The 13,519-nt window shown below is 44.5% G+C and overlaps 1 protein-coding gene across 1 annotated transcript; it reads right to left on the bottom strand.

The window, feature by feature from the left end:
- Positions 1–911: 911 nt before the first annotated feature.
- LOC104282908 (uncharacterized protein C8orf76-like) lies at positions 912–12,939 on the bottom strand. Its single transcript, XM_009881042.1, has 6 exons — positions 12,788–12,939; positions 11,479–11,996; positions 9,017–9,149; positions 7,687–7,884; positions 2,476–2,593; positions 912–1,549 (listed from the first exon to the last, which is right to left on the bottom strand). The coding sequence occupies exons 1-6, from the start codon at positions 12,872–12,874 to the stop codon at positions 912–914; spliced, it is 1,692 nt and encodes a 563-aa protein (XP_009879344.1). The 5' UTR covers positions 12,875–12,939.
- Between the last annotated feature and the right edge of the window lie 580 nt (positions 12,940–13,519).

Genomic DNA, 13,519 nt, shown 5'->3' on the forward strand with positions numbered 1-13,519 from the left:
GGCCCGTTGCAGGCCCCTGCTGCCCTCCAGAAGTCGTCCTGCTACACAAAAATCTAAAAGTCTGAAAAAAATCACTTTTAAGTACAAATTACCTTCTGAAGATATCCTGGAGGTTTGTATAGGCTACATTTATTTATGCTTTTTAGCTCCCATCACCCACATCTAGATCTGCCTCATCTCCCTCCAAAAATAGGTGACAGACCGAAAATAAAATAACGAGGATCATCCCAATTCTCATTTGCCAGGTCGTCATCTGAGTCGTCTCCAGCACAAGTAGAGGGGGTCAATCCTCTTGTGCTGTCCGACGGCTCTCCCACAGACCAACTGTCCTCATCCACCAGTCCAAAGACATCATCACATTGTCCAGCAGTTGGAGGAAGCTCTGGTTCAGGCTGCTCACCAGGACCATCACAAGGACCGTAGCTATATGGAGCTATGAACGCTCGAAGCTTTCCCGGCTGTTGTCCCACAGCCTGCAGGATCATGGACCATTTGTCTGCTGTCTCACTTGCGGGTTCTTCCTCTGAAAGAAGGCAGGAGCCACAACTGTCCTCTGCCCAAGTGGACTCTGAGAGGCTCTGAAACCAATTCTCTGGTTCACTCATCAAAACAGTTGCCTGGCTCCTCCGTGGTCCCTTTTTACTTCTGTCAGAGCACTTTCAGCCATGTCTCTCACAGCTTTCGGTTTGCGCTCTGCAGCTTCCAGTTGGGTTTGAAGCCAACTCATGGCTTGGATGGCAGAATTTCTCTGCTCTGCCTCTCGTGTCAGTTGCCCCTTCAGGTCAGCATTTTCAGCTTGAACCTGTTCTGCCCAGTGCAGATGCTGGGCCCAGTGCCCACGGAGGTGAGAATTTTCTTCAGTCAGCGCGGTGTTTTCATCCATCATCTCCAGAAGCTGCACCTCTAACTCCTCACACCTTTGGCTGATCACATGAGCCCTCATCATCTGCAGCCACTTGGGCCTGGAGCTCCTCAGCTGCTTTCAGCGAGGCTTCATTCTGCTGGTGCTGTGCCAGCAAAGCTCCAGCGTGCTCTCTCCTTTCTCCAGCCCTCTGCCAAAGAAATGATTTCATGCATGGTTCCTCAGCAGAGCTGTGGATGGGCTGTGGCATTGGAGAACTCACCAGGTTCCCAATGGTCTCCTGCAGATGCCTGCATCTTTCTGTCAGCTGCTCGGTGAGGACAGCTAGCTGAGCAGTTTTCTGCTGGAGCCTTTCTGCCTCCTTGCATGCTTCTGGAGAGCTTCTCTCTCTCAGGAGGTGGTTCTCCACCTCCAGGGCAGTGCTCTGCCTCTCCAGGTCTTTCAGGGCATGCTGCAGGCAGGCGTTCTGCTCCAGCAGCCGGCTGCAGGCGCTGCCAGGGAGCACCAAGTCTTCCACCGCAGGCTCTGGCACCAGGAGCAGAACACCCGCCACAGCCTGGCATGTCCTCTGCTGCCCAGGGTAGTGGCTTTTGGCGATCTCTCCTCTAATGCCAACCAGAAAAATGGAGGCTCGATCTGGTGGTGCTGCTCTGTCTGTGCAGGGCAGTCGGGGGCCCACACTGGGCCCTGGTGGGGTGATAGGCAGCTGTATACCACAGGCCCCCAGTCCACACCATCCCACCCCATGGCTGAAGGCTCAGGGAACGGGTCATCGGCCACCAAACGCTGCTGTCAACAGCCACCGCCGGTCGCGGTCCCTGGGTCTGCAAGGGGCCGCAAACCCCTGACCCCATGTCAGCCACTGCCTCCCTTCACCTGCAGAAGAGACAGTGTCTGCCATAGGCGAGTGAGGCCTTATGTGTGTGTTCTGGTACCCTGCCCACCATGGAGGGGTGGGACAGTATAGTCTCTGTGGTGGGTGGGCCTTGGCTGGCCGCATGGTGCCCACCCAGCCGCTCTATCACTCCCCTCCTCAGCAGGACATGGGGGAAGAAAAAAGGAGGAAAAAGAACTCATAGGTTGAGATAAAGGCCCTTTGATAAGGAAGAGCAAAGGCTGCACATGGAAGCAAAAGATAAAAAAAGATTTCTTCTCTACTTCCCATCAGCAGCAACGTCCAGCCACTGCCTGAGAAACAGGACCTCAGCACATGTAGCAGTTGCTCCAGAAGATGAATGACTTAATGATGAATGCCCCCTGCACCGCTCCTTTCTCTTAGCTTTATTGCTGAGCACAATGTCACATGGTTTGGAATATCCCTTTGGTCAGCTTGGATCAGCTGTCCTGGCTCTGCCCCCTCCCAACCTCCTGCCCACTCCCCACAAGGAACGTGGTCATTGCTCCATCTCTATCCTGACTCCTGGTTGGTGGCCAACACCCCATGGTGGTGGTTACAGCAGTGGAAGAAGACCAATTAACAGTACAGGGTAAACCCATCTGGGCTGCTGCATTGTGGCAAGACACCACTGCCCAGGTAGACAACATCGCTCCAAAGGTACGTCATGTAGATGCTCACTGCCACGAACACACCAGGGCAAGTGCTATGTACTCACCATGGTGGAAGTAACTACCAATGGCTACAAACATACCTTGTACACCATACCACTGCCCCAAGCGCCATCTCAGGCCTTGGAAGGCAAATTTTGTGGCAACATGGTACCCCAGAAAGAACTGAATCAGACAATGGGACTCATTTCCAAAATAACCTCATAAACTCCTGGGCCGAGAAACACAGCACTAAGTGGATGTATCACATCCCTGATTGCCCAAAAGCCTCTGGAAAGACTGAGAGAGAGAAAGGACCACTAAAGACTATGTTGAGACCGTTGGGCAATGGAAGCAGTGGGATACAAATTTAGCAGAAGCCACTTGGCTGATGAACACCAGAGGATCTGCTAGCCATACTGGTCCTGCCCAAACCAACCCCCTACATGCTGTGGGAGGAGATAATTTGGGGCCCTGCAGAGGCCTCTGGGCAGACTGGAGGGTAATTATGACCCTCCATGGGCCCCTGCAGAGCCCAGCAAAGGCCCCCAGGGCTTTCCAGAGGGCAACTCTGCCATGTCAGAGCACCACTGCTGTTGGCAGTGACAGGGACTCTCCCGTTGGGGCTGGTTGCTCTGCATGTCCTCCCCGTGGGGAGCAGAGAGCGGACAGCAGCAAAACAGCAAGTGGGGTTGCCCAGGGGACCATGGCACAGGCATCGCTCACGTGCCAGGGAAGGATGTTCACAGGGCACCTTGAACCCACTGCGGCCCTCGCATTCGTACTATGGCAGTAAGCTGAGGGAATGGGCTGGGCTTGGCCAGGGCCTTCCAGAGTGTCCCCATGTCCCTTCCCCAGCCCGAACTGGCCCTGCGGGTCTTTTGGCTCAGAGATGCTTCCGCTGGTGTCCTGCCGGTGTTGCCCGTTAAAGCGCTTCGGAGTGTGAAGCCTGGTGCCTGGCTGTAGGACGGGTAACGGAGCGCACCTCACGTGCACGCCTGCGTGTGCAATTGCTGCTCACACACAAAGAACCCAGAGGAGCACGTGCTCAAGGACATCCCCTGTGCTCGCTGCTTGTGCTCCTCGGGAACATTTCACTCACTGCTTCTTCCACAGGCTGCTTTTTTTCCCCCCAAGAGAGAGCGCCCCGGTCTGCCCCTGTTGCTTCTCCTAGAAAATAAAGAGCACCCAGACATTTCTCCTTCCTGGACGACTGCAGACCATACTCCTGTGTGGCCCTTTTGATGACCCTAGCTAGTCCTGCCAGCTGTACCTCCATCCCTGGGGAGGTGATGGAGCAACAGATCCTGGAAATAACTTCCAGCTTGTCATGTGAAGGACAGGAAGGTGACAGGGAGTGGTCAGCCTGGATTTACCACATGAGGCAATTCTGCCTGATATCGTATGGCAGATGAGGCAGGAAGGACAGCTTACTCAGCAAACGAACCTCCCAGGGGCCGCTGCTCAGAGGGTGTCCCCTTCTGAGTGCCAGCTGGCCACTCATCCCAACAGAGAACTACAGTTCAAGATTTACTGAGTCCTGAAGTACCATCAATTTTCTTCTGGCGTCCCAGAATTTCCACCAGTGGCAAACCCCATTTTACCTTATCTACTGAACCCCTCCATAACTGATGCTGCCCCTGGATTTCAGTGCCTTCCCAGGGAAGGCAGATCCCACAAGGACAATCGGGTGAACTCAGCCAGTACTGGCAGTGTCATATGCCATCGCCACACTCAACAGGTCAGGAACCTGCAGAGTCGCACCTGGGTTGCCAAATTGTTACCGAAATGAATCTGCTTCCATTTTTCTTTTCTTCTGGTTTGTGTGCAGGTATTGGAAAGAAGGCAGGAGACATAAGCAGGCACTAGCTAAAACCCCTTTGTTGTTGCCAGCAATAAAGGCGACTCTCGGCTCAGAGCATGAGCAGGACCCTGTGTTATGACTCTTGATTCCTTGTAAGCAATGTGAAGAGACTATACACATACATCACCTGCTGATGGAAAATAGAGAATAAATGGGTTTTTTTGTTTTCCTTTGCTTCCACACACAGCCTTTGCTTTTTCTTTATTAAACTGCCTTTATCTCGATTCCCAAGTCCTTTTTTTTTTTTTTTTTCATTTTATTTTCTCCTTCTCTGCCGTGCTGAGGAGAAGTGATACAGCATCTGGGTGAGCACCTGGCAGCCAGCCAACATCAACCCACCACACAGCGACAGAACAAGGGGCAATGGTTTTAAACTGGAAGAGGGCAGATTTAGATTGGATATAAGGAAGACATTTTTTACTCTGGGGGTGGTGAGACACTGGAACAGGTTGCCCAGAGAAGCTGTGGATGCCCCATCATTGGCAGAGTTCAAGGTCAGGCTGGATGAGGCTTTGAGCGACCCGATCCAGTGCAAGATGTCCCCATGGCAGGGGGCTGGACTAGATGATCTTGAAACATCCCTTCCAATCCAAACCATCCCATGATTCTGTGATGGAGAAGACTGTGTTAGTGTCACTAGTTACAGCACTAACATGTTCCCTCACCTCAAAGCCAGCAGTATTCACACACTCAATAGCAAGACCCACAATTCAATTGTGTTTGTACACAGCAGTCATTTCAGAAGAATCAGAACCAGGGTCAGAGAGTCCTTCCCAAAGCATCTGTAACATGAGCAAGTGTTAAAATAACAAAATCAAACCTCAGTAACTGTTAACGGATTCTCACTTGCAGTTTGCAATACTAAAATTTGCTATTTAACTCAGCGTGGAGTACTGGTGCATGTACTAATACCAATAATAATATCATAAGAGCCAAAACATGAAGAAATCTACTACAGGCAGATGTAAAATTATGCAGAATGTAGAAACAACAATGAGGCATTCAAATGCAAGATGGAAATGCAAAGCCCCTCTTGAGATGTGATCAGAAACAGAAAACTGAAGTTAGAAGTGGCATGCCAAAAAAGTGAGGAGCAAGCCAAAAAAGGAGGAATTGAAGTAGCTGAGATGAGAGATAGTCAGGCACAAGTGGGACAAAGGAATATTTCATAGCCCCAGAGCAATAAACACTGGTTATTTGGAACAGTAACTATGCGACATGTTCAGAACAACATTCATGTTGTTTTCTTTGCAGTAGTTAAAAACAACATTTTTGCTTTATTGTTATGTTTGAGAAAATACTGCCTGTTCTTAAAGAACTGCCACTTGCCTTCCACTCCCGGAGCCAGTGAGGAGTTAACCGTTGCGTTCCCAGTCTTAGAGACAATCTCAAGTCAAACAATCTGCACGCACAGAAAAACGTTTCCAAATCACCTTGGCTAGCCCGAGTGTATTTTGGACATCTCAGTCACAAAATGACAATATTTGGCAAGTATTTAATTTGCTGCTAAAACAGCTCCAATTATATTTCCACCTTCTAAACGGTGAAGCCAAATCATTTGGCGACTTCCCATTAAACATCTATACAGAACTGGTTCCACAAAAGCTGTGTTCTGGTGTCCTAACTACTGAACCTACTCCAGAGCTGTGGCAAAAACCATTATAGCCTTTTTATGTGGCTACTCACGACCTTAAGTTTAAGAAGAAACCGGCAGAAGTCCCTGTTCCAGTTTTCTGCTGACATATTTGGCATTAAGCTTTCCATGTTTGCTATGCCTTTGCTGTAAGACATTCTACTGTTGATGCCAACGTCATAATTAATTTACAGCACGTTATGGACAGTCTCTACTGAAAACTTATGACACCAGTTAGTGTTAAAAGCATCCCCAGCCCTTCAGGCGGGCTTCACTGCCATCCGAATATAGTGCTCTACACACGCACACAAAAAATTCCACCTAGCAAAGCACACGCATGACTAAACCAAATATTCTGCAATACATGAGTGCATTAATGCTTACCCAAGTATACTTGCCAAGTCATCATCTTTCGTAACAAGCTGACCAGGATGTGGTTTAATCGCATTAAGTCACCAAACTATCAAAGATAATTTGACGTGGCTGAAGGCAATATTCCATTTTTCTGGAGAGGTTTCACAGTCAACTTAGCAGAGGGCTGTACCATACCAATGGTTAGCAACAGCGTCCCTGACCACTATCTCAAAGTAGCAGATACACAGTGTGCTCTCATATGGTGAATTACCAGTCAACTGTGAGTTAAACTGTGAGTTATTTAAAGTTCCGGCACGCTTTAGTACTTCAGAAAGAAAACACAGGAAAACATGAAGTCCCAGCAAATTATGTCTAAGGGATTCTTGGTTTTAAACTATATGCATTAAAGAACACTTTTAGAAAAAGCTACACATCATTTAATTCTCACAGTTTAAGAGAAGATGGGGGAAGAGCACACCTTGTTTGCCTCAAATGTAAATTATTTCAAGCAAAAGAAACTGCAGGATAATCTCTGCCTTTTTCTGTAGAAGCCCCAAGCACGCAGCGTCGATGCTTCAGAAAGTAAAGCAAAGTGGTGTCATTATCAACTGAAAGCATAACATAAGGAGCTACATGATGCAGAAACAACTCTGCCAGTTTTCACAGCAAAGATCTTCTTCCTTGCAGGGTTTTACAAAGGATATGATCTGACTAAACACTCTTCAGTACATATAAACAACGTTGACAGTTTTTCTCCTCCCTCGTCTAAGAGCACTGAAGACAAGGCTATAGCTACTTCTACGCCTGCAAAAAACGCTTAGCTTTGAAGAAAGAAAATCTCCTTCCGGTTCTAAGTTAAAATATTTACCATTTAGATTTTTTTTTCCTAAAATATACAGAATTATTCTTATTGACAAATTCTCAGCATAAATATATTTAAGATTTCTGGCTATCCAGCCTAGAACAGGAAATCACTATAATGTCAATTAATCAAGAAATATTAAAAAAAAAACCCAAGAATTAAGGAAATGGCTAATTCCATTGCTCTAAATGCAACAACATAGAATGCGATACCAAAAAACTTTCAAACTGGACACCATAAAGGAAGCCTTCCATCCACTGGCATCGCAGGCCCCCAAAATCACAGGTGCTTCAAGCATAACTCAGCAAGGTTTATGATGGAAAGCTATCTCTGAAAGCCTGATTTTATATCGGATTCCTTATTACTTTAAATACAAACAAATTAGCAAACAAAGAAAATGATGAGATATTAAGAGTTTGAACACAGAGATTTATATATATTCTTAAAAGATACACAAAAGATACACAATAAGAATTCTTAAAAAATGTCATATGAACTTTATTGTAAGTATCATTTTGTAATCATTTGGAGGTAGGAGAATACAAACAACAAAACCTTTAAGTTACCGAAGGGGGGAGATACATATCTGAATAGAATTGTCCGTCAAAGTGACATAAATCATCTTGGAGAGTACCGAACCATTTGATTTCAAATTCTGTGGCTGATGCAGTAACCAATGATGACAGCGCTGAAGGGCCTATGCATTTTACCTCACCCTGAAATTCCTCTTTTAGTTTTTCTGGTACAAGATCCTGCCCCATAACCTGTGAACAGAGTAAGAAAAAAAGATGGGAAACAAGAAAACAACTTGCAGAGAAAAGCCACACACATGAACACACACACATGAACCACAGGCCATCCAGGAGAAGTTTCCAAGTCACGATCAAGCTGTCTGCCTGTTGCTTTCTGCAATAAGCAGGGAGAACTGAGCGCCCAAACTTCACAGCTGCACAACCCAACCCAGCTTCTGGCCACGCTTGTGCGAGGGGATTTTTACTCTCTGAGTAGCAGCGGAAATCTCAACGCCAACTCTGCATTCAGTGCTTAGCTTGCAACAGCACCAACACTCTGATCTCCTCCTGGGGAGGTGCGGGACCAAGGGAAGCCAGGAGAGAAGTTTCTTTCCCCAACTTTTTCAAAACCTGAGATAGTCTGCATGCTACTGCCCTCTTATGGATGAAATCCCGCTAGACTGCCTGCCAACCCGGCAATGTCTTGGCTTCCACCAACTTAAAGCTGTAATACTGACAGCAAAGTTAGAATCTCTCTGGTTTCCTTTTGTTCCTTAAGATAAAAGTCAGAAACTCTATAAATAGCACTAAAAATGTTTAATCTCTATGAATAAAGTCAAGCAATGTTACTCTCCTCCTTTGTATTTCTTTAAAACTAGAACCCAGTACATCAAACAGAACGAAGAAATCATGTAAAAGGATGTTTCTGACTTTTTCTGAAAATGTTTAATACTTTTTCTGGAGGTGTTTAATACTGCTGTGGCCACCAGAGTAGTCTCTGCTTCCATTTCATACTTATGATTCACTTTGTAGCATCTGAAATTCCTGAGATAAAATCTGTATCCCAGGATACGCACAGCGATGATGCATCTACAAATAAAAGTTCAATGAGGAACTTAACAACCCTGAACATTCCTGGGAGTAGAATCTCTGCAGCAGGGATACACCTGCATGACACAAGCCAGTGCTATATAGGTATCACTGTCAGTTCAGGATAACACACTACCAAGGCAACCCGCCCCAGCTAATTTACCTTGCTTCCTGGCACAGTTAATTAGCCCAGGGGAGTGTCACACTTAACAGGACTTTGTGCCAGAACTGGCTTAGGTACCTCAACCAGCCTACGTACAGCTGAGAACATGCACACGATGAAACATCCCCTTACTTTGGTCATCAACAGCACGGAGTTTTCATTGAAACCAAGTCGTGCCACTTTTTCATCAATTTCTTTTTGACCTGTTATGTTGTTTTCCAACGCAAAGGACAACTGTTGCAACTGCGTAAGCTGAAGTAAAAGCCTGAAATGAAAAAGGCAATTAAAAAAAAGGCACAGCTGGCAAAAGAGTAGGTCAGCAAACCTAAAACCAACCAAAATAGAATACTTTAAAACAACTGTTCTTCCTGACTTCTGCAAAAAATGCAAAGAAATGAATACACGTGTATCCATCTACTATGGGTATGGTACATCCATGCTTTGGGAGAAGTAGTGAGAATTACTTTTGAAAAACAACATGCCAAGCACCTCTGGTTGCTCTGCGCAAACATTTTTCTCCCCATGTATCCGTCACACAATTCAAAAGTGAAGCTCAGATCTGCCAACAGTAACTGCAGTACGTCAGGTGTCCCACATCCTTATTAAGGCCTAACAAGACAGCAGAGCAGTTTTGCCTATGGCAGTGATGATCTTTGTAACCTGAAAAGCAAGAAATTTGGGGGGGTTTAGACAAACACCAAGCATCCTCCCCACAGAGGCCAACCCTGGAATATTTTCTAAAATCTTTCACCACCGTTTTATGTTCAAGGCAGCGCCCCAGAAGTCACCACCATGATTCAATGAAGGTTAGACATTGTCCCCACAACGTGGCTTCATGTCCTGAAGGAACCCCATCACCAACTGCTTGAACAGAGAGAGCAACGGCAGTTTCCAGAGTCCTCCTCACACAAAGACTGTAAAACACGTCAGCAGAGGAAATATCTAAGTATATTCAACCAAAGGACCACTGGGACTTAGCAGTATCACTACTGAATCTATGTTTAATTCAAGCTTTATGCGTAAAGAACAACAATTTTTTTATCACATTTACCAAAGTTAAATGAAGCAGGTGTTATAATAAAGGTGTGTATTTTTACGAAGAGAAGACTTAAGATCTTAGATTAAGGTTTTCATTTGAACATTATAAACATCAAAATTTACAAGTCTGAGCCAACAAAACATCTGTAAATTCAGTAAAGTTTTGACTGGGAAATTCAAAGTAAAATGGAAAGTATTTTTAATTTGTAAAGCATTTTTGTTTCAAAATTTGCATCAACATAATGTAAGAAAGAATGACATCTCAACGAAAATTAAACAAAACCATTTCTCCAATGTGTTTTTTATTGGCAAGACTAGAAGAGTCAATTTATGATGCTTTAACACAGAACCTTATTTCCTACAAAAAGCAGTACTACCATCCCTTTTCCAAGTGCAATTTACCATGCACATATGTTTATGCAACATCCACATCTCACTTAAAATCCAACAGACCTGAAAACATTAGACAACCTATTTAATGTATAAGCCCTGGCGACGGGAGAAGCTTGAACTGGATAAGCGTATCTGCGAATATAAACCACAATAACACTTTGTGAAACTGTGCAGCCCAGCAAGGAAATCCCACATTTTTAAACTGTCTCAATGCTGAACCATACAGAACGAAATAAGCAACACAAATTATTTTAATATGAATGAAGCTTTAATACTCAATAACACTACTAAATCTATTAACTTCTCCCAAGTAGCAATTAAAGTCACCGTCTCTTAGTCTGAATACAGTTAAAAGCTACTACATCATTTTTTTACATTTCTTAAATCTTGCCCTAACAGGGCAGTTATAAAGTGTTCTCTGTAAACATTTGTGGAAGTTCACAAAATGGCTTTAAATACATTCGGTGACTATTACATTACTGAGAGGCAAGAGGGGGAAAAAAAATCCAAGACTATTTTAACAAAACCAATTCCTAATTATCTCTTTTAAAGATTATGTTTTGGGGACTTTTGTTGCGTGCAGGAGTTTTAGGAAGAGAGGAAAGAAAAGGAAAGAGCATTTTAATGCAGCCCTGTCAATCAGCTGTCACAGAGTTCATTTTCAACCTCATCCATTATGCAGGATGGGGGTATTATTATAAAATACATTTTCGCTCAAGCATGAGGCTTCAAGCAAATAAGACAGGTGGCACTCACAGAAGGAAGATGGGCTAAGCCTTCCCTTTGGGGCACTTCTGCTGCTGCATCTTTAACACCAAACCAGGAAACAGCCATGCTCTAACACGAGCATTTGTTGAAGAACAAGCCCTTCTGTATATAATTACTTGAAAAGATTCATATAATAAGGTCATTAAAAACGCTTTACTTCTCAACAGTGCATGACACTGGTTTACTCTTTCGCCTCAGATTTAGGTTGTTCACAGCTACAGTTGTTTTTTTAGATCTGAAGCAACAGCAGGGTGCTTCTAAGTTAGCATTGCCAACGCTGAAACAAACACTAAAACTGAAAATGTAATCTGAAAATATTAAGGCTGGGGAAAATATGCTTTATATTGTTCTCAACTGGGAGAAATTAACATTATTCTAAGAATACGTTTAGTTACCTTGCTCTAATAAACGAGGCACATGCCTTGATTCCAACTTTCTTCGATATGTTCTGCTCCCAGGACTCAGAGGCTGAGCATTTCCCTTCATTCACCCCTTCCGGGTCTTCCGAAGTGCAGAGGAATTCTTTTACAGCTTGGCTGCTGCTACAAGTCATTGCATTGTCCCTCTTTGTTTCTGTAGCAAGGCTGGACCAAGGGCCTTCTTTCTGGCCATCTGATCTGTGAGGCTGCACATTAATCTCTCTTCCAGTTGATGTTTTGAAACTACTATCGCTTACACTAACCTTTTCGGACTGTTTTAGTTTTATTTCTCGGATGACTATCGGAGACAAGCTCTGTAAAAGGCTCATATAAGCCTCAGCAAGTAACTTCCAGTACCAAGGGTTGAAAGGATGTAAGCAGATCAGTTGCTGCAAACACATGATCTTTTCTTCTACATCTTCCAGACCCTGGTAAATGGCAAACTGCAGGTTGAGAACTGTCGTTAAGTGATCTGTGTTAGTAGCGCTGTTTCTCTAGAAACAAAAGATAATAGATTAAAAACAGGAGTAGAACAGAATCATCCTTCAGAGCCTAAGAAAATGTCTCCCTGAATAATGGCACACAAATACCACTAAATGTAATATTGAAATTGTACAGAACTGTGCTCTTAATTTTAAATGATACGTGATACAGATCACGCACAATCAAGCTGACAGCATTCCCTCTAGCTGCCTTGTCCCAGTCTGAATGGCGAGAAGGCCCTGAATTGTGTCATTTGTTTATTTGCCTTCAGAGTTTTATACAGCTGCCCTTCTTTGTAGTATAAACACCTTTTATATAAAATAAACAGCAGCAGTAAAATTCTAGCAGACTTCAGAGTCTCTGGACCTTTTCCTTTATGGGAAAAACTCAATTTGTGGTTGGATACCCTCCTTGGTGGCGGTTTGGCAGCAAGTATATGGAAATAAAAGGGAGTTTTGAACCGTCACTTTTATAGTGGAAAGATTTAAGCACTCATTTATCCCCTTTCTTATAATTCCTATTACATTACATTAATTCTGCCTGGCAGAGCATGATATTTAGTCCCTTCCAGGACTACCAGCCTGCCTGCACAGGGAGCTCATTGTGGTACAGGGTGTTCTGATTTCTAAAGACTGATTATATCTGCAGTGACAGTTACCCTCTGTTTACCAAATACTCTGAGCTCTGAACATCCTGAAGGATTATACATATAAAGATTATTTTTCCAGAAAATGGTCCATACAAAAGAACTACTGGCAATATTTTCATGTTCAAAGCCTAAAAGAACGATTGCATTGTTTACCATTTTTTCTGCAATATCCAGAGCCTCCTTGTGCCTTCCTAGGCGAGACAAACACCGAGCTTGGCCCTCTTGGACATCTCGTCTCATTGCAATGTTACTGGGAGGTAAGAGCAGTAAGCAGTTTGAGTATTCACACAAGGCTATCTAGTAGTGTGGACAAAAACAAAAGCCAAACAAAACAGTGAGAAATTTTCATTTAAAAGCAAGACTGACAGTATGTTTTGTTTATAACTAGAGTCACAAAGGGAATTCAGGAGCCGAAGTCCACGTTTTCCTTTCTCCAGACTCTGCTACCACCTATGCCAACAACAGATGAGGGCCCTCATACTACACAGCCAAGTCTAGATGGGGATGAGCAACCTCAATCCTGACTCATGTTTAAGCCCTACAGGATTCACCACACACCCATCTATGTCTCCCCCACCAGGCCTGATCCGAGGGGATCATCCACTGACCTGGGCAATATGTGATACAAGGCATCTTTCCCCCAGCTACCAACTCAATGATCAGAGCATTCATCCTGAATTTGGGGGACCTTGTTTCAAATCCGTGACATTCTCTGTGGGAAGGCTTGAACCTGCAAGTACCTCACCTCACATGAATAATCAGCAGGTCGGAGAATACCGCAAGGAAGGTGAATCTCCATCGTTCCTGTAGGGTGGTTCTAATTTGCATGAAATAATTAAATATTAATTGGGCTAAGGAAAAAGATGAGAATGAGCAATACTTCTG

The sequence above is a fragment of the Charadrius vociferus genome, unplaced genomic scaffold (assembly GCF_000708025.1).
Source record: "Charadrius vociferus isolate BGI_N301 unplaced genomic scaffold, ASM70802v2 scaffold2, whole genome shotgun sequence".
NCBI classification, from domain to species: Eukaryota; Metazoa; Chordata; class Aves; order Charadriiformes; family Charadriidae; genus Charadrius; species Charadrius vociferus.

What these genes read in the sequence shown, in the direction of transcription:
- LOC104282908 (XM_009881042.1), bottom strand. Translation starts at nt 12,874, where the DNA reads ATGAGACGAGATGTCCAAGAGGGCCAAGCTCGGTGTTTGTCTCGCCTA. An exon ending in ATATGTATCTCCCCCCTTCG is followed by an intron (nt 2,594 to 7,686) that starts GTAACTTAAAGG and finishes TGTCTGATTCAG; the next exon opens with TTCTTTCTGGGGTACCATGT. An exon ending in TGGTAGTTACTTCCACCATG is followed by an intron (nt 1,550 to 2,475) that starts GTGAGTACATAG and finishes TCACCCCACCAG; the next exon opens with GGCCCAGTGTGGGCCCCCGA.